A 26224-nucleotide genomic window follows, 5' to 3' on the forward strand; every position below is an offset into this window, starting at 1 on the left:
GCTTTTACCGATTCATCTATCTAATTGGAGCAAATTCGCATTTACAAAACATACGTAATTGCAGAGATGACTGTATTTATAATGTTTATTCAAAATCAGTGATGTAAGAATTACGATTTAGTATAAGAAGCAGTACGAGATACATTTTAAAACTTTATAAATAATAGTAAAATATATTTTTTTTACTTTTTGACTTTCTGGTTTCAAAATCGGCACAAATCGAGGGCTACCTGTATGTCAAATAAATATTAGAATTATACAGAAATTTCAACCAAAATGAAGGACCAATATACTGTCTTATTTGAGGCTACTATATATTATTTTATGATTCCTTCATTTTGGCTGAATCCTGTACAGTTTTAATATTTATTTTACATATTATGGCTAGGGGATGCTTATTCATTGCCCATGCACCAGCTTAGTACCATATTCTCTATTTTGAGTAAGTTGAATAAAAAAGAAAATACATATTTTTCATACAGAATAAAATACTATAAAATGGATAGAGTTTAAATTTAAAGAAAAGTTTTTATGTTGTGCTTACAGAAACTGACACAGCTGGAAGCAGAGGAGGTGGCACGTGAAGAGGCGGGTTACTATGCAGTGCCCAAGATAGAGATGGATGAGACCCTGAAAGAGATTCGGGAGTTGGCACGTCAAATCCGGGATAAGAAAATCATCATGAGGCAGGAGCGGGCCATCGTGAAGAACTCCACTAAGCCTGTTGTACCCCGAACAGCTCCTGCCAAGGTTCGTGGCCGTAGTGTGTCACGCCTTTGTTCTGAGATGGAGCAGCTTGGAGTAGATATGTCTGATACCAGTGGTGTAAGTATTGATTTTGTTTGCTTACTTCAGTATGTGTTAGATAATACAACACTAAAACAGCTTGATTTGAATTGGCATTGCTAAGTAGTGATTTGTTAGTGTGTGCACAAATCACTTAAGATTGTCAACATATGGATTATGGTGTATATAGAAGAAGAGGTATTTAACTAAATTCATTGAAGACATGCTGAAGATGTTAATTTATTGGGTGAAGACACAAGTATCATGAAGATTCATGCTATATTGGATGCTGGTATGGAAGTTAGTCTATGAGTAAATGCAGAGAAGATTAGTATATATTCATGTCTCATCACCAAACTCCAGGACAAAATCATTATATAATGTCAGCTAATAAATCTTTTGAAAACACAGTTAAGTTAAAATGTTCAGGAACAACGTAAACAGATAAGAATTTCATTCATGGGGACATTAAGAGCAGGCTTATGTCTCTGAAGGCCAACCTTCTGGCAAACCGGAGAGTGTGTGTTGAATTTTGCCGGAAGGTTTGGCCGGAAACCGAGCCTCTGATAAATCTGCAGTCGCTTGATTTTTTGCCTCAAGGTTTACTGGATGTTTACAAGTCGTAACGTGTGTGGGCAGAGACGAGGGTAAAGGCAAGGCTTGTAGCATTTAGTCTTCTCAACCAGCCACTGAGAACTTCAAATCCTCGTAGTTTAACTAAGTTAAACTAAGTTTAACAGTTCCAAATATGTGTCCTCATCCATTCGCAGGTAGTTATGCCAGTCCGTCGGCTCTAATCGAATTTCATTCAACAAATTTATGTGAGAATGTTTTGATCCATCTAACCAACTTCTGACCCACTTAGAACGTTTCAGCTTTCTCTTCTTTTTCAACATTAAAGTAACAGCAAGACCGATTAAAATCACATCGTCTTCACTGAACATGTAGAACATGAAGAATAAAAAGACTGAGCACAAACCTGCCATAAAGTCTGTACATGTGTGGACTCTCAGAGGTTTGAGGCTTACCTTCCGAATTTGACTTGGAAGGCAGGCCTTCCGGTAAGCCATAGTGTGTGTGAAGTGACAGGAGGCTGGAGAATATTGTGTAATGTGGTGCTTCATAATTTGTACTCTTCATCAAATATCATTAGGATGATCAAAACATGGAGGATGAGATGGGCATTGCATGTTGTGCGTATAGGGGAGATGAGAAATGCAAAAAGGTTTTGCTTGGAAAACCTGAAGGGTAGAGGCCATTTAGACAACCTCAAATCTTACATAACCTAGTTGTAGGTGGGAGGATAGTATTAAAAGTAATCTTAAGGAAATCAGGTTTGCGGGTGTGGAATGCATTTATCTGACTTAAGATGGACACCAGTATTGGGCTCTTGTGAACCTTCAGGTTCTTTAATATACAGGGAATTTCTTGATTAGCTGAGTGTACTATTGGCTTCTCAAGAAAGACTACATCACTGAGTTAGTTAAGTTCATTGATGTTTTCTCCAACACGGAGAGGGAAATAGAGAAATATATGCATTTTTTCCAGCAATCATGTGATTTAATAGTTTCTTAAAAATGTGTATAAAAACAATATTACGTTATTCAGGTTCATTTGGGTGTACTGACTTAATGAAAAGTCTCTTGTCTCAGAGTTGTATCTACTGCTCTTCTTTCAGTAGCATTATATGAAATGTTTGGATAGATGGTTGTGTTAGTCAGCATCTCAGATATTTATTTATTTATTTTCATGTGTATTGGCAAGACCTGAACTTTGTGAGGGAATATTTTTTAATATTTTATAAATGTTATAAAGTTTTAGCTGTTTCTAGGATACTGTTTGAGACAGTAATTAGTAACAATGCACAATCAATGTGATTGGCCTGATAGACAAAGAAAAGTGAAGTTAGTTGTTTCTCATGGAAGGAAGGTTTTAAAATATATTTTTCTTTTGAGATAGGAAATACCTGGAGTTTAATATTTCTATAGAACAAATGGCTAGAGATCATGGACATTCTACCTTTATATAACATTTTTTAAATTAATGTTCCGGTAATTTATTTATTAAAAGTACTCGTTACAGATATTTCGTTCGTGCTATAGCACAACTGGCATTATTAGTTGATTGTCTTTGTTATGATTGCTAGCATGAAGGAATTAATGAACTTGATACTAACCTTGATATTGTGCCATACAAGCTTACACTTATTGCTTAAGAGCTGTGCCTCAGAAATTGTTGAAGAATAGATCTTCCTTAAGTCCTGTAGATTTCAGTTTTTAAGTTTAGTACCCAGACCCGAACATCACCTTCAGTTTAAAAAAATATTTTTATTGAAGAAAATTAAGGTATCAGCAATCAAATCTCTTTTTTATTGCAAAAGAAAAGTTGCAGGTGGATAGTAGAAAATGTTTATGCATATAAATCTTATTTTACTTAAACTGACAGGTGATGTTTCATTTTATTGGTGAACTAAGCTGACAGTTTTGAAATGTAATTATGATTACCATGTTGATGGCAAAGATATGAAGTGCTTTGCACTTCAGTTTGTCTGTTTACACAACATGAACAGTGTTATTTTTTTATCCACCAGGCCCATTTCACCAGGACTCGAAGCAAGGTCCGTTCTGTGTCTCGTCCTCCATTGAAACGCATGCGGGTTGATTCGGAAGGTCGGTCCAGGAGTATGTCTCAACCACCCAGAGATGAGATGGGCATCAAGGACATTGCTGTAAGTTTACATCTTTACTGTATCTCACAACTGGCTGTTGTAGCTAAGTTCCTGAATGTCTCCCAATTCTGACAAGAGAATGGCAGGTTAGTGTCTTGTTTTCTTCTGATCCATCAGCAAAGATTTGATATGTAGAACTGGGGAGTAACAGCAAATACCATACAATGCTCCGATTTATTTTGTCGTATATGGAGTTGCATTGGCTTAAAGGATTAATGTTGGCGTCTTTGCTTCCCTTCACCTGATTCCAAAGGTTTTCCTGCGTCATTATTTTCCCTCAGCAACTGATAATTTGAAGATGGTGTGTGTGATAACACACATTTCTGTGACACATATGAAGCTGTTTTGATTCATACCTGGTCTGGGTGATGTCAGGCATGAACCCCAAAGTTCAAGCTTAGGGGATAAGCACAGACAATTGAGCTATCACATGAAGGTATGCATATTTACTCCATACCTCACATACCTGTTACTGCTTTGAAATACCTTGAGTGCTGAGTCATTACTTTCTGGGAATACTTCACTGAAAAAGAGTAATGAAAGTGATGACACTTAGAAACAGTCTCAAGGATGCTCAAAAATCTGAGAGGCAAACTGGTCTCATTCATCAGTAGTCTGAGAATTCTGAGCACATTTCATTCTCTTTCTAAAATTGGCTATGTTCATTCTGACCAGTGTTATGTTACATGTATAAACAGCATCACCTTGAGAAAGACAATCTCAATAAACCATGTATTATACAGTGAACCCCAGTGTTAACAGTTTTGGAAAAACTTGATGCTCCTGCAAAGTCACCATTTCACAGTGATTGTGATCCAGTTGGCAGTATTCCTGGTTCCCTGTGTTAACCCTGCCAGGAAAAGAGTTCTCAATAGTAATCCCCTTTTTGCCCACTAACACCCAACATACCAATCACTGATCGAGTCTGGCATGAACAGGACCATTGCAGGCTTTTCATTTCCAAGCCAAATTGGCAAAGCAGGTTACTTATGTTTCTATTCTTCCTAATTACTTGTGGAATAGCTGACAGAGTTTCATTAACTTTCCTAGGAAAGTATTTCCACTGAAAGGGGGTCTTATGACACACAGCAAAATTTTAGTATAACAAAGGTTCTGTGGACTGACAAATTTTCTTCATTATAATGAAGTTTTGCTACAATGAAAAGAATCTCAGATTCTACGTCCTGTCACTCCTTTACTACTGTCACTGTGATACACATTTACTTCAGAAATACCCCTCATGTTGACACTGCAGGGTTGTGTGTGTATTTGAATATAGCTTGGGAAGGGTTCATAGTGTGATGTGGCTCCAAAAGAGCTTTTGGCTCACACTGGAGGGGAGGGACCATCTAACTCCCCTCCCTGGCTAGTGGACGCAGGCTATGGGTGTGGCCGCCACAGAATTTTCCAGACGGCGCATTCCCCTCCTTAAACCTAACCTTCCATAAAGCGTATCTTCAAGATCCTTGATCTGGAACATTCCACAACTGGGCTGGCGAATATAAAAGGTCACCTGCCTGAGTGCTGGTAGTCTAGAGTCGATAGTGGATGGTGGAGCAGAAGTGGAGAGTGTGGAAGAGTGAAGTCTTGTATGAAGTGGTGAGAGTCTTGCGTGGGTGGAAGACTACGTTAAGAGTGTGAAGAGAGTGCAGAGCCATCGAGCGGTCTGGTGTGGCGCTGAATGAAGAGTGAGGATTGGTTGCGTGCGAGGAGCACCAGGTTCGTGGACTGTCGTGGCTGAGGAGCCAGCATGTGTCCAGTGGAGTGCTACAGGCTGAAGGCTGCGAGTCGAGAGCACCGGGTTTGTGGACTGTGGTGGCTGAGGGGTCAGCGTGTGTCCAGTGGGGGTGCTGAGGGCCTGAAGCTGCGTGTGAGGAGCACCGGGTCTGTGGACCATGGCAGCTGAGGAGCCAGCGTGTGTCCATTGTTGTCAATAAATCAGAGCTGACATAGAGAGCCCATAACAATAGTCGATAGGTGTTGACGTCACAATATGTTATACTTACATGCATTTTTAATGCAATACACATTCAAGAGTTCTGCTTTATATTATTATTAAAAATGAAATATCACACTTTTACATAAATTTGTAACAGCAGACTACTTTCTTTCACCAATTTTCAGTCATCTTGCTCCTTTTTGTGATATGCCATTTAAGTTTGCAGTTATTGTTATACTGTATATTTACTGTATGCTAAAATTATACTGAAAAATTATAACCCAGTATCTTCAACTGAGTGTGTTGTAGACGTATGGAGCACCTTTCACAGCCACACAACTTTATAATGATGTGATGCTTCCACTGTACTGAGGATTGCAACATCCAACAATAAAAATTTCTTATATATAATATTATTCATCAACACCCCATAAATAGATTATAGAGTCAGTTTTAATTTTCATCTTATCCTATGACACTTAACAAATAAACGGGGTTATAACTTTTCAGTAGATTTCTTTAGCAGAAAAACGGATGAATTCATACTACAGGTAGCCCTCGATTTGCACCGGTTAAATTTGAGCCAATTCAGAATAATGCCTATTTTGAAACCAGAAAGTCAAACAAATATATTTTACTATTATTTATAAAGTTTTAAAATGTATCTCGTACTGCTTCTTATACTAAATCGTAATTCTTACATCGCTGATTTTGAATAAACATTATAAATACAGTCATCTCTGCAATTACGTATGTTTCATAAATGCGAATTTCCTCCAATTAGATCGATGAATCGGTAAAAGCTGTTTGTGAAATGCAAACTTTTGCAAATGCAAGTTTGCTCTTATGCAATTTCATTCCTGGCACTTAAAACTTTCAAAGGACTAATTTAATTTCTGCAGAGGTACCGGGGTTATTTTTACTACGCGATTTTGTATAGGTCGGCGTCTTACATGAATGCAACTATCGCATAACAGCAGAGATGACTGTACACATCAATCACATGGAAGAATCGCAGTCAATTGCAGGGACTAATGAATTCCAATTGTAAGTGTATATAATATAGTATTTTTTAAATTCCCTTGATTTTATTTACATTATTTCAGAGCTTTAAATGTAATGCCTTTATATTACTCGTCAATGTTTGGGTGCTGGGAACGCATGTCATTGACTTCCGATTGATTTACATTATAAAAGAGTTTCAATTTACGCCGGTTCGTCCATGAACGCATCCCCGGCGTAAATTGAGGGCTACCTGTACAATAATAACTACGAATCATGAAAGTTTATTATGTAACATGAGTGTATATACCAATAAGTGCTTTGTTTTGATGCCAAGTGTTTCCTGTTGTATTAATTTCGTAACAAACTAGTTGTATCTTTGCAGACGATGTGGCTGACTGGCTACATACCCAGTACTTGGGCCAACACAAATGACTAATTTTCATGTTGTTGTTTTTTTCTCCACAGATGAAAAAGAAGTTGAAGAAGGCTGCCCATAAAGCAATTGCAAAGAAGGTTGGCAAGAAAGGTCTTAAGGGTGAAGCTGACAGATTCATTGGCACCAAGATGCCTAAGCATTTGTTTTCTGGAAAGCGTGGTATTGGCAAAACTGATCGTCGATAATGTACCATTGTTATAATATTAAAGATGTTATTTTTCTTTCATTGTGGAGTGGTGTCTTATCTCCATGGTATTACATTTTCCAGACTTTGTTGCCATCAGAGCTTGATCACCATGAAAAACTGTGATCACTTGTCTTACTATTATGCTCAAAAATGTTTTCTGGTGAATGTTATACTATTTCTTTTTAGGTATTGGAGGTATACAAATGTTTACCTCCAAACCTCAAACCTTCCAATACTATGAATCACTTCTCAAAAAGGCAACATTCTTGCTAGTATGGTGAGTTTAGAGACGCTTTAAAAAACGTGATTAACCAACTAGATGGCTTAGGGAATCTGAAGGTTCATCATCTAATTAACCAAAGCTGGTTAAAAAAAATTTTCTACCTGTTCAAAATTTTGATTGCATCTGCCAGTAAGTTGCCATTATCATGCTTTACCAAATTAGTTGGAAGTTGATATCCTTTCTTAAAATCATTTATGCCTTTGTACATACCTCTGATATTTTTGTCCTTACTATTTGTTTCAAGCTCAGTAATTTTGCCTTTCAGATATTCCCGTTTCTTATTCCTAAAGGTTCTACTAGCTTCACATCTGACATTACATAGATTATCCATATTCGTTTTGTTTGGGTCGTGCAGCCATGGAAATTTTGTTTGCTTCCTTTGATCTATTAATTTTGAATATTCTTGATAAAACCATGGTTTATTTTGCTTTCTCCTGCTGTATCCTAGTTTCTCTTTGGCTGAAATTTTGACATTTTCCCACTCCCTGCTGATATTTATACTTTCATCATCTTTATCCATCTCTATTATTTGAAACCTATTCAGAATTATGATCTGATATTGCTTCTTTGCCTCTCCCTCATTTAATTTTTTGAAATCTGATATTTCTGTGTTGAAATTTTGCTTAATATGTCTACTTACTGAAAGCCTCTCCCCCACTTTTGCCAATATCATATAATGTCAGTGTCACAATCTGCTCCTCTGAATGACCTCACATCAATTATACTTGTGTACCTTATATTATCTACTAAAACATGATCTATCAGATTGTGTGTGCTACAATCTGGAGAAGTCCAAGTGTATTGTATCTAAACTCATTACAATTAGATCTTTTGATGTCACAAATTTTGTTGCTCTAACACCATTGTCATTACAAAGTGCATGTAGACTCGTTACCTATTGGGGGTTTGAAAATATCCTCAGCCAATTTTTGCATTGAAATCTAGTAGAATTTTTGTGTGATACTTGGCAAATGTATCAAATTCTGATTCTACTTCATAAAGCTATACTTGATATCATCGCTTTTGTCTTCAGTTGGGGCATAAACATTAAGGACAATAACACCAACTTTTTTTCCAAATTATGTAAGACAACCTGTCACGAACAAATTCCACTGTCTTAAGTGCTGCCCTAATTCTGCTATGAAGCCAAAAACCCTGTCTCCATCTGATGATTATTATTCCCCTTTCCATAGAAAATTTTCCATTGGGATCATACCCTTCCCCTCCTATCTCACTTTCACTGCCACTACATGTAACTTATACTATTATATATATATATATATTCCTAACTCCTGGTTCCAAATCTCAAATCAATTTTTGAATTACTATTGGTCGTGCCAAAGATTGTCCAGTACCGAGGCTTGGAAATTTTTTCGTAACAATATAGTTTTTTACGGTGGAAGGTTGTTATCCTCACGCCCAACCCCCATGCTGGAGGGCCACCCCTTGTCAGCTGTCCACGGCTGCATATTCAATATATTCGAAGCTAATCTCCGTAAGTGGATGCCTGTTCCTCCATCCGCAACCTGAGGATGCGCCATGCCGTGGTGTCACGGACCCACCAAACATGGTCAAAAACATGATTATTCACCTTAAATCCAGTATTCAGTTATGATGTCATTGTGAATTTCAGCAGGTTCCTGGAAGTGTTTTGTAAGTGAAATTTCATGAAATTGTGTGAGCAATATCAAACAGGTACTACATTTCATGGAAGTGATACGTTATCAGAGATAACATAATGTTTCGAAAAATTATACCGCCCATTTTCAGTGGCCTTGATCGAGATGGCGCATTCTCTCTGTTTTTTCCTGAAGTGTGTTCGGCTATTAATGCATAGGTCGTCATTTCAAAGTGTCTGTTTGTACGGCAAACATGTTTTGCAATGGCGCAGCTAGCAGATATCGGTGGAACACCTGTAGGACACCCACCTCGCCCCGTGTGATTTTTGGGCATTTCCAACGTATAAACATAAGGTACGAGGACAAATTCTGCACTAACACTGAAGTGAAACAAGCTACCGCTGCTATCCTACGTAAGATGTCCGGAAATGGCCTACTGCACGTGTTTAAGAAGTGGGTGGGGAGCTACAGAAAATGTATAGCTTAATTATAGTGAGGAAAATAATGACAAGTTTTTCGTTACATACCAGGAAAAATAGTACAAAATGAGAGATTTTTTCCCAGCATTTTCATTAAAGAGTGTTTCCTACCTTGTCATCGGTTTTCTTCCATGAGTTTTGCATTAACTGTACTTGCAGTTTTATATCTGAAATAATTTGTGGTTAGCAATCCATGTAGTTTCTTAGCTTTTGTACCTCTAGTCTAGAAGAAGGAAGTCTAGATTCTAGTTTCTCTTGTTGGCATTTACCTTGTTTCTGAAAGGGACAAGACTGGGAAGGGTGTTGGCATGACATGCTCTGCTCAGTACTGCTGTCTAAAAAGACACTTCTCCATTTTTGCTCATTATCAGCATTGTGTATGTGTAGTTATGGAGTAAATACTGTCACACATTGTTTTTTGGATGGTGAATACCTGTTTTGCTATCTCATACAAACCAAGCCATAAGCCAACAAAACTGACATGGGCATTGTCTGTAAAGTGGCAACTTTTAAACTGGAAGAAACAGACAACATGCACCAACTTCTGAAATTACTCTTCATAATCAGTCATAGGACAAATGCTCATGTTTGTTTGGCCTGTGATAATGTTTCTGGAATGTAGTAAGACTATCTTCATGTCCCCACAATTACTTTGGCAGCGACAGTCCACCAATGCACATTTTGTGTGCCTTCTCTACCTTACTCCCTCCAAGTTGAGGAATGGCTGTCATGTGATGCCCTCTACCATGAAAAAAAAGTTCTACCAGCTACACTGTTTTTCTCAGGTGATTAACATGTTGCCAATTGATCACACTGCTCTGCTCTTAACTACATGCAATTGATGAGTGATATTTCTGTATCTTTTGCTGCAATCTGCATAGTGAACTGTCCCATTGGTGATTCCAGTTTACAAATGTGTAATCCTACTGCCATCCCTTAATTTTTGTTTGGTTGCAAATCAACTGATCCACATGCCTTAAACTGCATAAACTTTCAGTATACCTAGAAAATGTTAAAAATTGAACTCTACAATTCTTTACCTTGTTTCTCTTGCTTTCACAAATTACAGAATGTACAACTAATCTTAAATCCTAGAAAATAACTTATGTTTACTATTAGTGAAGATTCCAAGTGTTATTGCTTTTGGGAAGAATCTCTTCTTCTTGTGCCAACCTACCCTATATTCTCCATCAATCTGCAGGATGCTGAAAATGTCCCCGCACTGGCTTGAACACATTTTCTTATAGCTTTTAAACAGTTTGTGGCTCATATGCTGTATTTGTTTCATGTATGACTTGATTTGATAGAATATGTACTTTTTAAATATACCCAATATATCACAAAGGTAGTTGCTCCAGTATTCAATCCATCTTCAGGTCTCAGTGTCAGACAGTGATGGAAACTATAAACCTAATCAAATTAGACTTCATAGTACTAAAAAGTACATCAAAAACCCTGTAAAGTCAAAAAGTTAGGTGCTTATGGGTACTGGAAGTGCTTGATGACAATTTTTACAGTAGCTACTAAGAAGTACAGTTACAAAATAAATAATCAGGCAAATTTAGTTACATATATACCAGTTTTAAATCTTTTGAACAAAGGTAACAAGTGCTCACTGAAACAATACAATGGCTCAAGCAGGTTACATTTATGAATTCTTTGAAGCTTTATCATAACTAGGGATGCAGTGGTAAGTGACAAGTACTATGCTTTGTCACAGTAAAGTGAAACTTATAGTCAACAGGCATTGATCCTTAACTATCACTGCTGAAACCAAACCATAGCAAAGATATGAAACATTTTATGTGTAATGTTCATGAACATTGTGCAATTTTTGTACATTACTGACTTTAATAAGATAAGCAGTCAGTTAATACTGGAAAGTTATCCTGAAGTGTGGAAATTGCTTTTCATTGTATAAGATCACCCCTTTTTGGGTGTTGATAGTCTAGTAGATTTCATAAGAAAACCCATTTCCAAGCCCAACACCAAGATGCTCCCTGAAGAGGTGGTTTGCTCTAAATACACAACTAAGAAAGGGATACATTCTAAAAACCAATCTTTATTAGTTCCACACACACACATACATACATTTGTCTCATTCTGTTTTATTATACTGCCATCTTAAATGTGTACAAAAATTAAACATTCCACTGAAAACAATGCATACTATTTTGTATGACAAATATACTGCTATATGAGGAAAACCATATTTTGGCATTTTACACAGTAACTGTTAGTTAAGAAAAAATGTTAACTGGGCTGCAAACACCATCGACTAAGGCTTTGATGACTAATAAGGGCTAGCTACACAGGATAAATTATTTTAAACAGCACAGGATGTGTATTGAACTGAAATACAATGAGATCTAATGCAAGGCCTTTCCTGACTTCTGGGTGTTAACATCACATGGAAAAATATAACATTTCAGATGTTTCACTTCTCAGAATGGAAATGAAAACCAGTCGATTAGGGGTGCTTGACCTCTTCAAAACCCAAGGCTCCATTTACCCTTGCTTACTGACTTATGGGCAACAATATTATGAATGTGGACAATTTATTGAACCTTCAAGACAATTTATTAAAAATGGTACTGAGGCCATTAGTAGAACAGTATCAGTAACTACTATTCATCATATAGGGTAACTCAATATCACAATAAATATATGTTGGCTGCACAAAACACACTTGTGGCCTGCTGGTTGAGCACTCTGCTGTAGCTCACTTGCATTATAGACACTGGTTGGATGAGAACGTTTTGTATTTATCTGATACATTTAATTCAAAAACTTAAATTATCATGGTGCTACAACCTAGAAGACAGCCATATTCAGACTCACTGCTGTGAAAATCTAACATACTACTAAATAAGCAAGTATTTTAAGCTTAAATATGTTTGACTGAAGAAAAATACCCATTTGAAACCAAAGATCAGTAGATTACTCAAATTTTCATGGGCATATCTAATTGGTTTCAAGGGCTGCATCCCTCTCAGTTAAACCATCCACATTCCATGGGTTCATTTCAGTATGGGTCCATTATGCAAATTATACTTCAACATGAACCCTTGTTTCACTCCAGAATTTAGACTGCAATGTAGCCATATTCAACTTTAGTTATTGTAATTCTGAAGGTGCCTGCAGCACAATTTTCATTATAATATAGTACAGATATCAAAATCTCAAAAGTATTATTTCCCTATGATTCACTACATTGGTGAGTGGAACTTACAAAACATTGCCTTTCTGATTCATGCATGTTTATGGAGTTATTCTTTTGGGGTCACGTGGAAACATCGACGTTTTCCGGATGTTGTCTAAACCTAAATACAACATGACAACTCTTTCCAGTCCAATACCACCACCTGCATGAGGAGGACAGCCGAAACGGAAGGAATCTATGTATGCCTTAATCTTCTCAAGATCTGCAAAAAGAATAATATTCTAATGTGATAATGGCCAAAACAAATGAGTACTAAGTAAACAAGAATAAATCAGTTACAGTGCAATCTAAGCTTGTAGACATTCTTTATACATAGAATTCCCAAAGAAAGATGCATGTCTCTGTGACCTAACAACAACAATGCTCTCACTAAATGGATTTATATGAAATTTTATATCAAGAAAACCTTAAGAATGTAGAATCTAAAACTAAATGTTGAGATAAATTTGGGCAAACATGACTATTACTATTCTTGAAGACATAAATTTTTATTGATCCATTTAATACCAATTAAATATTTTAGACTGCAGTTATAAAAATGACACTGAAATGCCACAGGTTACTGACAGCTTAGTGAATAGAGTGACTGGCTGACGATGGGCTGGGCAGCTGGTGTCATGAGGATTTTTCTCTTTACTACCACACCTAAAGCAGGTTTGGAGCCAACTGAAATTGTTATGCAAAGGGCACCAGTGAATATTTTCCCTGCGATGAGGGGGCTGGAGATTGTGGCGTTGACCACTCATCTCCTTCTAGTGCCAAGACCTAGAATACATTAGGAATTATCTCCATGTCCCTTATACACCCTCATGCTGCGAGTGTTCAGATAGAGCAGCCGCTGAACTCTTATTTAGCACATAAAATGTTTGTGAGAAAATGCTTTTTTGTTTGGGTTTTTTTTTTGGGGGGGGGGGGGGGAAGAGGCAACTGAGGCTGGTTTCTCCTGTCCTACATCAGGATGACTTTCAATCGCATAAGCAGGCTGCTGGCCAGGCACAACATCAAGTCTGTTGGTCTTCCGCCGAAGAAAATTCCCTTACCCATGCCTGATTTGACACCTGCTCCCATTGGCTGTAGGCAGGCTACTCCATTCACAGTCCGGCTCCTATAAACCTAGCCCCCACCCACCCAATTGGCACATTCATCGCCCTGATGATGGAGGCAGTATGACCTCAGAAACGTTGGTAAACATCGACCATACTACACAGTGCAACAACCCAGAAGACAGAAATCTTCAATTCGTACATCATTTGTTGAGCATTCCAATTATCCTAACTGCATTAAAACAACAGTACAGCTTTACTATTAACTTGGGCTGCAACTATCAGTTTACTATCACTCTTTGTAGTGAGAATCTTGCTATATGAATATATTGGTATACTTGTGTCCTTACTGACTGCTACTGCAGGAGATGGCTTTTTATATAGATCCAAAAGCTTTGGAATTATTTCAAGTTCACTGAAAAATTAGAGCCTTTCAACGTGTGCCAAATATTGACAGAAGCCACCTTTGATGAACAAAAATATAACACATTTTGTTTAAATACGCAGTATGAAAATAAAGAGCTGTAATTTCTTCAGGAACAGCCCAGAAATAATTTCAAACTGCTGTAACTATACTGTCTTACATACCAACACCATGAACTTTTGCTCGCTCAGTGAGGAATTCTGGGTCATGGATTCGCTGTGCCCCAGACATAATTTCCTCCCCCCTCATAAATATGTCATATGAATTGGACTTTTTCTGAAAACAAAATCAGTCATAAGATAAAAGCAGTATTTTGCATTAGAATTATGTCATTCATAACATGCCATGCCATACCATACCATGTACAAAGAGTATATAATCGACTCCCACATAAAATTAAAATATCTTTCGTTCAATCAAAAGCACACATCCGACAAAAATATCAGGATCTTGATATTCAAAACTGAATATAAACGTTTATATAATGAGGGCTTCAAGGTTGTACTTTTATCCTATTATTATCAGTGTGACTACATGATCAAGGATACAGTGTGACAACATGCAGAGGACATGAGAACATTATAAATGTTTAGATTGGAAAATTTACATAAATAGTCTATTTGGGACACTGGAGCATAGATGGTGGAAAAAGTATTCTGATTTAAATCTGACAAACAGGTTGTGGAGATTTGGAGTGGACTGTACTGATACAGGACATCCAAAAAACAAGACACTAATTGCTCAGGGAAGATGCTGTACTATGGCATGAAAAAGTTAGTACCAAAACCACAGTTTGATGTCATTAAGCATGTATGTTACTCACATTGTCCTTTGGGTCTGGCATTGTGTAGAATGGTCGCACTGCCAATGGGTATTTATCCAGGATATAGAAGTCAGTGTCATACTGCAACAGAAAGTGCCCACTGTGACCTTGTGGAAAGATCAATTATGAGAGAATCAAGTGTGCTATATCAAAAGTAAGCATCACTTTAATTCTATCAGTAACTACTTCAAAATGTTTTATATGGAAGCCATCAAGATTGCTTCACTGAGCCTGAGTCCTGCTTTCCTGCTGTAGGAAATAATTCTGATCCCCATATGCGCACGTTCTATTTGCCTTCCCTGAAATATGGAATGTAGTCTTGTCACAGAACATAATTTTCATCAAGAATTTGTTGCCTTCTTCCAATTTCTCAAGTGTGGTCACTGCAAATTCCTTATGAGCTACCCTATCATCTGGCATAGTAGCCTGCACCACTTGTAACTTGCAAGCATAGAGACACAAACATTTCCGTAACACCTGATGCATTGTCAAATGTGGCATTTGCAATTCACATGCTGAAGCTTGTGTCAACTTACATGGACTGCAGACAAAGATCCTGCGACACTTTGTGCAGACACACATGGATCCCCTTTGTCTTTCTAATGCAAACCACTTCTGGTCTTCTTATACTGTTTGTACCAGGCATGTATCAATGGTTTTGATGGTGGAATCTTGTGATATGTTGTTCTGAATCGTCTTTGGGCCTGTGTATCTGATTTAATTTGGATAAACAACTCCATGCATTGTGCCTGTCATCTGTCCATCAAAGCTGTCTAAAACTAACATAATATGCTTGCATAAGAAAGCACCAGGCCACCATTTCCTTACCACATTCAACAACTGGAGGATGAGCTCCTCAGTTATCCAATCTCTTGAACTCTTACAAAAATTCCATGTAGAAATTAGTTTCAGGGAGAGTTCTTCAAACAAACCAGAAGATGTCTGCAGACTGACTGAGTGTGTAAATGATTTATAATTATGAATTTTGCATTTTCTGTTGCTCTCAAAGAAAAGCCACCAACATGGCATCATCTGACTTCTTCTATGGCTCTCTAGTCCGTATTCGGTCCATGGCCTCCTCCATTCGGTCCATTCCGAGGCTTTGATTGAGGTTTCGAAACATCTTTTTTACGGTGCAAGGTTGTTAGCCTTGCGACCAACCCCCAACTTTGAGGACCAGGGTACCTGTCTTAGTCTGACCTCTCCCCCTCAACCAATCTGGCTAGGGTGGCCCTACCAGTAGCTATGCTACCACCAGCATAGCTCTTGGGGTCACTGAGGTACTCAAGCCCCACCACCACGACAAGATGCAGGTACCATGCCATCATCTGACTAATTTAAAATATGAATGTGACCAGGCCAGTTTCATTACAAAATACCATTACAAAATACCACCTGCAAAAATGAATACCAACTCTGCCTACATAATCTCTTTTTTTCACCACCTATATTTTATATATTTCAAAGCATGTTATACACAAATACTTTATTTTTTAATTTTTCAGCCAAAAAATAAAGTGTATGTTACACATGAGTAAATACAGTACAGAAGTCACATTTAAGGAAAAGCTATTTTGTTAGAACTTGAGTGCTTACAAATTCATTAATTACATCATTTGATGGATGTGGGTCTCAAATCATGGTTGAGAATGCAATTCATGAAAATGTCATACTTAAGAATGTGTTAAAAGACACTTTTCTCCCTATTTCCAAAAACATTTGTTGGGTGAGACTTTGCCTGATATTCTTCTATGATAGAACATGATTATCTTACTTTAGCTTTGATAAGCCGGCCAAGCAGCTTCTCATCCGGTGTACTGAGGTCATCCTCATCTCCCATGTTTACTCCTGCCTCTCGCAGCATTGCCACTGCTGTTGCAAACTCCAGCTTAAGTGGAGGGTCCAGGAATTTGAAGGGTTCAACTGCAAACTGCTGTCCAACGCCAGCAATCTCATCAGCGTATCTGCAGCAATATAAAGTTACGTTACCACAGTATCTTTGATTCAAGGGACAGATCATACATATCAAGTAATGCTGGGAGTATTACATTGTAACATAGGGTTAATGAATACAAGTCTCATAAAAATCCATAGAACCACTAAACAGAATGGAATGAGCTGGGATAGCTCAGTAAGTATAGTGACTAGCTATGGGCTGGGTGACAGGTTCAATCCTCTATACTCTGTATCAGGACCAGCTCTGGGGCCCACCCAGCCTCCTATCCAGTGGGTACTGGGGTCCCTTTCCGGTGGTAAAGCATGGCCAGGGCGTGATGCTGACCACTCGCCCCCATCTAGTGCAGAGGTCAAGAATGAGTAGGAGCTATACCACCTTTTTGCCCAAGCAACCTACATGGTGTGTAGTGGGACTGCTTTACTTTTCTTTTCACATAAGAATGAAATGTGTGAAATAGAATGAAAAATGAGATGCATATATTACAAACATGATATAAATTACATACTGAAATATGGAACATATAAGTTACAAAAGTGAGGTTTAGCTGACAAGATGTGTACTGTGAAGTGTGTACAAACACTCTTAGTAATCAGTTGATTTCTATAACAGGTGCTTTGACTGGCTATATATAATGTGTACTCATTACAGCAAGAAATACTTTGAAATTATAAGCTCTCACATAACTCAATCTATGTTACTTCTCTACTTTCCTTCTTCATTTTCTGTCTGCATTAATCTGTACTTTGTCATAACTGTAATTCTTATTGACAGATGTCTGGAGCTGAGATATTTCCAGCAGTATATTCACCTGTCACGAAGTCCTTTGAACATCTGTGTGAAGGTGTCGCCAATGGTGTCAAGGACCTCGTGGTAGTGGTACTTGAATGCCATCTCCAGGTCCAGGCCCACAAACTCAGTAAGATGACGGTGTGTATTGCTGTCCTCTGCTCGAAATACTGCAACACATCATGTACATGTTGTTTTTTGGCTCTACAACCCGTTTGTGGGTTTTCGCCACACCTCTCTCTCTCTCTCTTTGAGGTTTCTTGGTCTTGAAGTGTGCATTTATGAGTAGTGAGTAGGGTTCTTTTACACGCTGTAAATCTACAACATGGGACCATTGGCTTTACTTCCCCTCTGAAGGATGTTGTGCTACGGATTTTTATCACCCTTAAAAATCCACTGACCCTGGCCAGGATTGAACCCGCAAACCTTGGGTCCAGTGGCGAGCACACTAACCACTAGTCCACCAAGGGCAACAACCATTACATTGAATAAACAACTAATAAAACCCATTTTCCGGAAAAACTGTAAATAATTTGATATATGAATAACAAACTTTCCTTTTAACATAGGACGTTTGAAGATAGAGGTTTACGGCACTTTCCGAACAAATTAAATGAACTCTGGTAGATTACTGTTTGACAAGCTTTTCTGAATTTTACACTACAATAATCTCATCCAAGACCCAATTCAAAATTCTGTCTCAGGAAGGATTTATAATGATGGTACAAAAACTGAACTTGGAGTTCAGATGCAAAGCATTCAAAGGACATCACTTCATGCACTAAACACCAATCTTGACTGATGGTTACCAGCTCCAATGGTGAACACCTTATCAAAGTCAGCTGCTATTGCCATCTGTTTGTACAGTTGTGGACTCTGAGCAAGATATGCAGATCCCTTGAAGTACGACACTGTGAACACGTTGGCCCCACCCTCACTTGCTGCTGAAATGATCTTTGGAGTATGGATCTCCAAAAAACCCTGTAACACATCAAACAGAGCACCACTTACTCTGTCCTCTTTGGAAATTCAGTGCAGCAAATCACATCATGGGGGGGATACAGAAATCTAACCTGTAAAGTTCTATTTGCAAATATTTATAGAATTATGACACCTAATAACTTTTACACTATCCCCCGCCCCCCCAACTTCAGTGTGAATGACATGTGGGGTAAAGCCCTGGTGCTTAATGCAGTAAATCATCCTTAGAACAAAACTAAATGCAACAAATCTTAAACACTGTAGTCTAGTAGAAGTTTACCTTTCAGAGGTACTTGCTGCCTTCATCTTCGGGTGATGTGCAAGCACCTCTGAAACACTGATATAAACTTCTACCAGACTAAGAGGTGCGACAACCTAGACGACAGCCGTCTTCACACTTTCTGCAATGAAAACCTGAAATCTCACTAGATGAACGGTGTTCACTGCATTAAATGATAACAACATCCACCTTAACAATCCCATCTTCAACGTCATACAGTTTCTTGACCCTACCCCATGAAACAACTTTCACTTATATATAAATAACCCTCAAACAACATACATACATCAGACACAGATTCTCTTCACCAGCCGTCAGACGCCGTTACTCTACACAACATCTCTTGGTATGTTCCTCGTTTACTATTTTTAATATATATTTATACGATTATTTATTTATTTCCTATGTCAATTCATACTCATTCCAAGAAAATAATTAAACATTAATTCCACAGATAAATATAACGTCTGACTACAATAAGGAACTTACCATGAAAATGGAAAGCTACAAACAGAACTACGGATCATTATAATATATTGCATCAAATATCTAATAGTTTTTAATATATTTTAAATTGATAAAAACCTGAAGACGACGGTATTACCCGTCGAAACATGTCGTTTTAATAAAAGCGCTAAAAAATATAATGTAAAATCGTATTTACGATTAAGAGCGCTAATATAATATTTTACACAACAAAATGTTTTAATATTATATAATTTTTACAACACCAATAAACTTCAAACGTTTGTGTATAGACTGTACAAAATAAATATATTTATTAGTTAAATTAACATTTTACAGGTACATACTTACTACTCACAGTTCAAGAAGAAGAAAAAAGGAATATAATTCTGATGGACTGGAACAGAGGGAACCATAGCATGGGTGACAAGCACGTCTACTTGCTGGGAGGTGACAATGGCAAGTGACAAGTGTTAGCAGGCAATGAAAAATACCTTTTCTGTAAGGATATCTCTGAACAGCTTGCATACACCAGCCTCAAGGCGGAAGATAGCCTGGTTGGCTGGGGTCCTTAGATCAAGCACTCGGTTGTCCAGTCGCGTGTCCTGGTTCACTCGGATGTTCAGACCTTCTGGATCCTGCAGCAACGCAATAGAAGTTACGGTACATCCATATGTAATGTAAACATAGGAAAGTTTTACACCCAGAATCACTGCAGAAACTGTAAAGAGAATGAAGAGTTAAATTACAGCAGTTTCCATGTACAACTATGACTGATTTGCTACCTAACAATAAAAAACTCAAGATCACTGGTTTTAAGTCTGACTTACATCAAATTATCTACCTCTCTTCATCTATTTAAAGGATATGTACTTTATGTATGCTGTGAACATACTCAACTTTGACAATTTTTTCATTATTTTCTAAAGATGTCTATGTTCCTTGAAACTGTTTATCTAGGGAAACTGGTAACTTTTCTTAGATGGGGCAGTACCTCAATGAACCTGAATGTATTCCAATGCTCAAAATGTACTTTATATAATTATTCCTTATAGTAAGTGTGGGCACTTGTTTGATAGTTAAGTTTTCTGACTTCATTTCTAACTCCACTTAGCAGAGCCCATCTTGAGTCATTCACACAATCAAGAAATTCTCCACATTTCATGAACCCAATGGATTGTTACTGTGTTCAAAACAGCCCACCACTGGTTCCCATCCTGAGCCAGTTGAAACCAGTCCAGTTCCCCATGCCCTTTTATTTCATATTAGCTCTAATATTATCCTCCCATCTATGATTAGGTCTCCCAAATGGTTTGTTCCATCCAGGTTTCTGACCAAAAAATTGTGTGAATTTTACTCCCACATGCTACATGCCCTGCCCATCTTATTATCCTTGATTTGATCACTCCAATAAACCTTAGCAAAGTTTATGAAGTTCCTTACAATGCAATTTCATTTCAAAAAAATTGTCAAACTGATTATGTGCTCAGCTGTGGTTGGTCATTGGTATCTTACTAAAAATGAATATAAACCCAAGTTGGATGGAACTGTCACTATTGCAGACTAATTTGCAGTGTAAACCTGTTTCTGTATTCCCTGAAATAAAAAGTCAGGTGCTGCCTCTAGCCCATCAAGTCATTACTAAGACGACATCAGATCCATTCTCTGCTTTCTGCTCTGCTAATGGCCAACTATAATTTACAATGGAATTCAATCTTGCAGTCAGGCTTTGTCATGATAAAATTACATCTGTTTACAATTAAATTTTAGTTTCCTCTTAATAAATTCATCCCCACTCCCCTAAATATCCTTACCTCATCTTCCTTGACAGGACGGGCTGCGTCCTCAATGAGGAGGGGCAACTGACTCTTTGCAGAGGATACTGAGAACAGCTGTGTCACATGGAGCTCAACATTCTTCTGGCTACAGCTCTCAATCTTGGAGCCCACTACACGGACTACTGCTTCTACATCCACAATGGACTCCTTTGTGATACTGCAAGTTTTCACATTATTCAATACAGGTACAGGACTTAATGACAACTGTCCCTCTGCCTAAAAGCATGAAAATGCTCTTCACAGAATCCATTCATCATCTCTATCTACCAACGTAATATCCTTATATAGAGTGAACACAAATTAGCTTTACTATTTTAATGTAAAATAATAAAAAGAATACAGAAGTGAGACACACATTCAGTGTTTGTGCTATATTTGAGTGGTACTCATTAAGTTTAAATGAGGAAAAGTAGCAAAACAAAAATTGGTTTTACTGTCCACTCCTGTCCTTACTGTCTCCTCTTTGTTTACATCAGGGTGGTTCTTGGGTGAGACAGAGAATAGTAATGATGTTAACTACTGTAACATCAGTATAGTGACTGGCTATGGATTGGGCGACCAGGGTTCGATCCCCGACGGGGGCAGAGGATTTTTCCTCTAGCCTCTGCGTCCAGATCGGCTCTGGGGCTCACCCAGCCTCCTATCCAATGGGTACCGGGGTCCTTTCCCAGGGATAAAGCGCGGCCGGGGCGTGATGCTGACCACTCACCCCCATCTAGTGCCGAGGTCAAGAATGAGTAGGAGCTATACCTCCACTCCCCCCAAGCGCCTACATGGCATATAGTGGGACAGCTTTACTTTACTTTTTACATATCACACCATCCCCACAAGATATGACATATATGAAGGCCACATGGATCTCATATACATATAAACATAATGTGGCATATTTTCCCATTCTCTCCATCTTAGTAATGCTTATATGATATTCAAATTCCATTTCCAGGCAAATGATTGGTTGGTTGGTAACTTTCATGTGACAGTATAATGTAAATCCAATTTTACATAGCAGAATGGTAGCTGGATTCTATCCTCCAAGGCGATATTCATCCACTCCCATATATGCATCAACAATGCAAAAAAGCATACCGAATAAACTTATCATACTAGATAAATTCCTAATGAGTGTGTTATCAAATATGCTTAGTTTTTACACTCTGTGATGTCCTGGGATTTCTCAGAGTATATGCTAACTGTGCATTAAGATAATGGACACCCACTGAATTAAACACCATGAAAAGTACTATGGCTGAAGTGACATAGGTAACATAATGCATGTACATACTTGGAAGCAAACTTGACCATCAGCTTGCTAACCACTTCATTGACAGCAATGATGCACTGTACAGTGTACTGCTGCTGGCGGAGCACAATGAAACATTGCTTACCTGCGGGATAAAAGAAATGCTGTCACATCATATAAAGGCAATGAGGGGCATATTAAATAAACTTTCAACAGAAATCAATACAAGTCTATACAGCATGGCAGGCTATTGTGAACACAGTAGTGAACCGTCAGCTTCCTTAAAAGATAAGGTATTTCAACTTGTAAAATGTATTTCTCTGCAGAAGCATCACATGGGACATATTAATTCATCTAGAGTCAAATGTATGGTGTAACAGAAATTATAAAAACAGAACTACTCTGCCAAGAACAATGAAATGACTAACAAACGAGCTATCATGGCTAAACAATGAACAGTAAGCAAGCCAGCCAGCTGGAGTATGTCACCCAGCCAAGGTGAAGATGTGCACCTTTAGCTCTACTGGTGTGAAGCCGACCACGCACCCATACTGTTGTCTCTGCAAGATTGGATTCCAGCTGCCTAACATGCACAAACTCTCGTTTGATTATGTCTGCACTTTGTACCATAGGATGCTGGCCATACCTTCCTGTAGAGTAGTCATCACTGTCTCCAGTATCTTGCTGTTGACTGGCCTGAGTGAACAAAAATTACACCCCAAATCTATTTTTATACTGTTACTCAAAATGTGACAAACTACAGGGGGAAACTACCTTATGGTATCATGTATTTTCATGTACTCATATGAAATCATCCACTGCCTTGTTGCAGAACTGTTTATTCTTACTATACTCCAAAGATATTGACTATCCACCATGCAGACCAGACCTGATTTTCATCTGTGTCAACACTCAAAGGAGGCTTTGTGAGGTTACCAATTTGGATATGATGACAAAATGAAAGTGTGTGACTGGTTCTGTACTTAACCTTTTTTTCTTCTTCTTTATAAGCTTGTGGAGTAAGTGTATTCAAAAGTGGGGATTATGTAGAAAAGTAATAATACTGTAAAAATCTAAAAATTAAATCTGTGGCGTAACAGCTCCAGAGAGTCAAAGCCGACTAGCTTGACTGCTGGCCTCACGTTCACATGCCTAAGCAGAGGTGAATGATCATCCAACCAGATATAGGGTGACGTGTGGTCAGCACGACGAACCCCCAACCATTGCTAGCTTTCCTGACCGGATTACACTACTCATTGTAGCTCCCCAATTTCCTCATGATGCTGGGTTGGCACTGGTCGAAAGCTCATGAGAAAATTTCTTTTCCCCCGAGACTCAAACCAGCGCGCATTCTGTATCGCCGGTCCGAAGCATGAAGCCTCAGACCGCGCAGCTACGGCGTGGGACACTGACATCTAGAACAATAAATTATAAAGAAAAAATAATTGTGGATACTTTTGGAATCACCATTGTACAAAACTTACATTCAAAGCCTTTCTTTCTTCCTTCTTGGCAGCTTTAGCAGCATCCTTTGCCTCTTTCTTCAGAGCTTTCTTAGACTTTGCATGATCTCTGATACAGAAGGTAAAAATGATCAGTAGCCTGTAATAATATGCCAATACACATACTGGTTTGTACATATAATAAATACTCACCCTGCTGAAGCCAAATCCTCTGCATTAATATCAACAACCATAATCACAGATATTTATATTTCTTTATCTGAAAGTAGAGGAGTTACAAATAAAGAGTAATGAAATATCTAAATTATAACAGCATAATGCACTGAAACGCTGGTAACCACCATCAAGACTACACAGCGACAACCTATTAGGCCACAACCCAGATCATATACACAAATATAAAAAATGCTATTGGTATTTTAGGAATACATACGGAATTAAAACTTTGGTTTTGTATTTATTATTATTTATCATTGACTGCAAATGGGTTTATACCCGGTGGCAGTGAGGTATTTAACGTAGATGAATAATAGCTGGCACCATAACATACACAGAACAATTTGACGGAATAGAACCGTCTTGCATCAATCCTCAATTTCTTGTTCCTTCACAAATTACGATATGTAAAATATAGATGATGAAATATTAACGTTAGGGTAAACGCATGGCTGTCCATAACTTAATGAGCTACTGAACAACAGTGACGTAAGCTACAAGTGGCATAATTTAATTTAGTAGAAACACACAGCTGTTGCCTTTAATTAATGGTGTACACATTTCCATACCTAATTAAAAGTATTTACAATCACAGCTAATACCACCAGCAATCGTTCCAACAAAGTTTACTAACATTCCACGGATACCAACAAACGACAAACACACATGCTCAGCGCTCGTAACGTGGCCAGAGTGAACTCTTTCCTGCCTCAAGGAAAACGTAATAAATTAGAGGTCGGAACAGGCGATTAGCCTTTTCCAATAAAGGAAGATGACGTATGAATTACTGCCGATGAGGGGCATTTCTTCTCTGGCTATTTGCTATTCTGGGTTTCTGTGCTGTGTAGTTGGTAGAAATTGTCCCTCGTTTCAGAGTAGCTTACTCCTTTCGGCATCAGATTGATTTTAAGCACCAAATATATTATAAAAAATAAACAAGCGCCTCTGAAATGTCGGTCAAAAATGGCACACCATTCATATTGCAATAATCGTGGTTCCTTGGTGGGGACTTTTGAAATGAATTTATATCATTGATTTCTCTTCATTAATAACTATCGAATTGTAAAAATATGTGTATGTATGTACTACTGGCACTAACTGTGGTGCTGTAGGTCAATATGTCATATCTATGGTGTTACTCATGGCAGTTGATAGTTGATGTGCGGTGAGTGCCTGCGAATGTAATCTGTGTAATCCGTGTCGGAAAGCAAATGATTATTCGTTCTATAACTGAGTTTCTTGATTAGTATGATGTGGTGTAGCTGAATGCTGAAGACTGAAAAAATTACAATGACAGACAGACGTTTGGGGTATAATTGTGCGGGATGGTAATATATATTATTTGAACCCTTTGAGAGAAAATCACATGTAATATGTTTACTGAGGGATTCTGTATTGTAATGGCCCTTTAATTTCATGTTTACTGTCATGCAGTATTGTCATATTGTAATTTGGAGCTCAACCCATGAGTGTTACAGGAAGAACAAAGTTAATTATAACTGATAGCTAGACGTATCCAAGTACCATACGCTTTTTTTTTCGAAATTTTAATATTAAGTTTCTTAACAGGGGGCTTTGTGCTCTTGGTATTATTCTCTCACTCACTCCATGGTGCAGGAAATTCTTAGATTGTCGTAAAAAGTCAATTGTAAACTGGGCTTGTCAAAGAATATTTCACTTTCTTTATGGTTCATCATCATGTGTACAAAATCCTGGCACTGGACTCTGTCCTGAGCTAGCTGCATCCATTTTGCTCCATTGATTCTCATCTCCCAAAGGCCCATTTTAATGTTATCCTCCCACCTATGCCTAGGTCTTCCCAGTGGTCACTCTAGGCCTCCCAACTAATGCCAATGGAGGATGAGGTGGGCAGGACATGTAGCATGCATGGGGAGGGGAAAGGTGTTTACAAGGTATTGGTTGGGAGGCCTGAAGGGAGGAAACCGATGAGAAAATGAGATTGACCTTAGAAAGACAGAAATTGATAGTCTGAACTAGATGCAGCTGGGTCAAGATAGAG

The 26224-nt window shown here is 38.1% G+C and overlaps 3 protein-coding genes across 21 annotated transcripts in view; 2 read left to right on the forward strand and 1 right to left on the reverse strand.

Moving 5' to 3' along the window:
• The window catches only part of Non1 (nucleolar GTP-binding protein 1), a 31571-nt gene extending 11308 nt beyond the window's left edge, over positions 1 to 20263 (forward strand). Inside the window, exons 11-16 of one of the 5 annotated variants that reach the window (XM_087351569.1) lie at positions 547 to 825; positions 3377 to 3514; positions 6924 to 9337; positions 16755 to 17331; positions 17704 to 17859; positions 19784 to 20263. In XM_087351569.1, the coding sequence (XP_087207695.1) occupies positions 547 to 825; positions 3377 to 3514; positions 6924 to 7079 (573 nt within the window). In that variant the 3' untranslated portion in view covers positions 7080 to 9337; positions 16755 to 17331; positions 17704 to 17859; positions 19784 to 20263. Of the gene's footprint in view, positions 1 to 546; positions 826 to 3376; positions 3515 to 6923; positions 9338 to 16754; positions 19326 to 19783 lie in introns of all 5 variants that reach the window. The other 4 variants (XM_087351570.1, XM_087351568.1, XM_087351571.1 and 1 more) reach the window with 4 other exon arrangements.
• Positions 11505 to 24920, reverse strand: AspRS (aspartyl-tRNA synthetase). Of its 4 annotated transcripts, none has more exons than XM_022076995.2 (13): positions 24839 to 24920; positions 24181 to 24247; positions 24010 to 24097; positions 23038 to 23221; positions 22568 to 22670; positions 21259 to 21439; positions 19939 to 20082; positions 18528 to 18699; positions 17741 to 17888; positions 16750 to 16939; positions 14976 to 15056; positions 14317 to 14428; positions 11505 to 12887 (listed from the first exon to the last, which is right to left on the reverse strand). In XM_022076995.2, exons 2-13 carry the CDS (start codon positions 24219 to 24221, stop codon positions 12724 to 12726), a joined length of 1608 nt encoding a protein of 535 aa, XP_021932687.2. In that variant the 5' UTR covers positions 24222 to 24247; positions 24839 to 24920; the 3' UTR covers positions 11505 to 12723. The 4 variants fall into 4 exon arrangements, with proteins under 4 accessions (XP_021932687.2, XP_021932682.2, XP_021932684.2 ...); XM_022076990.2 differs by having other exon boundaries at positions 24774 to 24909; XM_022076992.2 differs by lacking the exon at positions 24839 to 24920 and adding an exon at positions 24735 to 24753.
• Positions 24921 to 25045: 125 nt separating this feature from the next.
• The window catches only part of l(1)G0196 (inositol hexakisphosphate and diphosphoinositol-pentakisphosphate kinase), a 52164-nt gene continuing 50985 nt past the window's right edge, over positions 25046 to 26224 (forward strand). For 11 of the 12 annotated variants that reach the window (XM_087351549.1, XM_087351560.1, XM_087351553.1 and 8 more), the window contains exon 1: positions 25046 to 25532. The gene's annotated coding sequence lies outside the window, so the exon portion shown is untranslated. The remainder of the gene's footprint in view (positions 25533 to 26224) is intronic. The other variant, XM_087351550.1, reaches the window with a different exon arrangement.

This window comes from Zootermopsis nevadensis, unplaced genomic scaffold (assembly GCF_977971745.1).
Source record: "Zootermopsis nevadensis isolate Lab colony 2312 unplaced genomic scaffold, Znev_1.0 Znev_ptg000019l, whole genome shotgun sequence".
NCBI classification, from domain to species: Eukaryota; Metazoa; Arthropoda; class Insecta; order Blattodea; family Termopsidae; genus Zootermopsis; species Zootermopsis nevadensis.

Excerpts from the sequence above, each read along its gene's own strand:
- AspRS (XM_022076995.2), bottom strand. The coding sequence starts at position 24,221 with ATGGTTGTTGATATTAATGCAGAGGATTTGGCTTCAGCAGG. Across the intron at positions 18,700-19,938 it reads GAGATATCCTTACAGAAAAG|GGTTTTTTGGAGATCCATAC; the intron begins GTATTTTTCATT and ends GATGTGTTACAG. Across the intron at positions 15,057-16,749 it reads GCCGGCTTATCAAAGCTAAA|TATGACACTGACTTCTATAT; the intron begins GTAAGATAATCA and ends TTTCTGTTGCAG.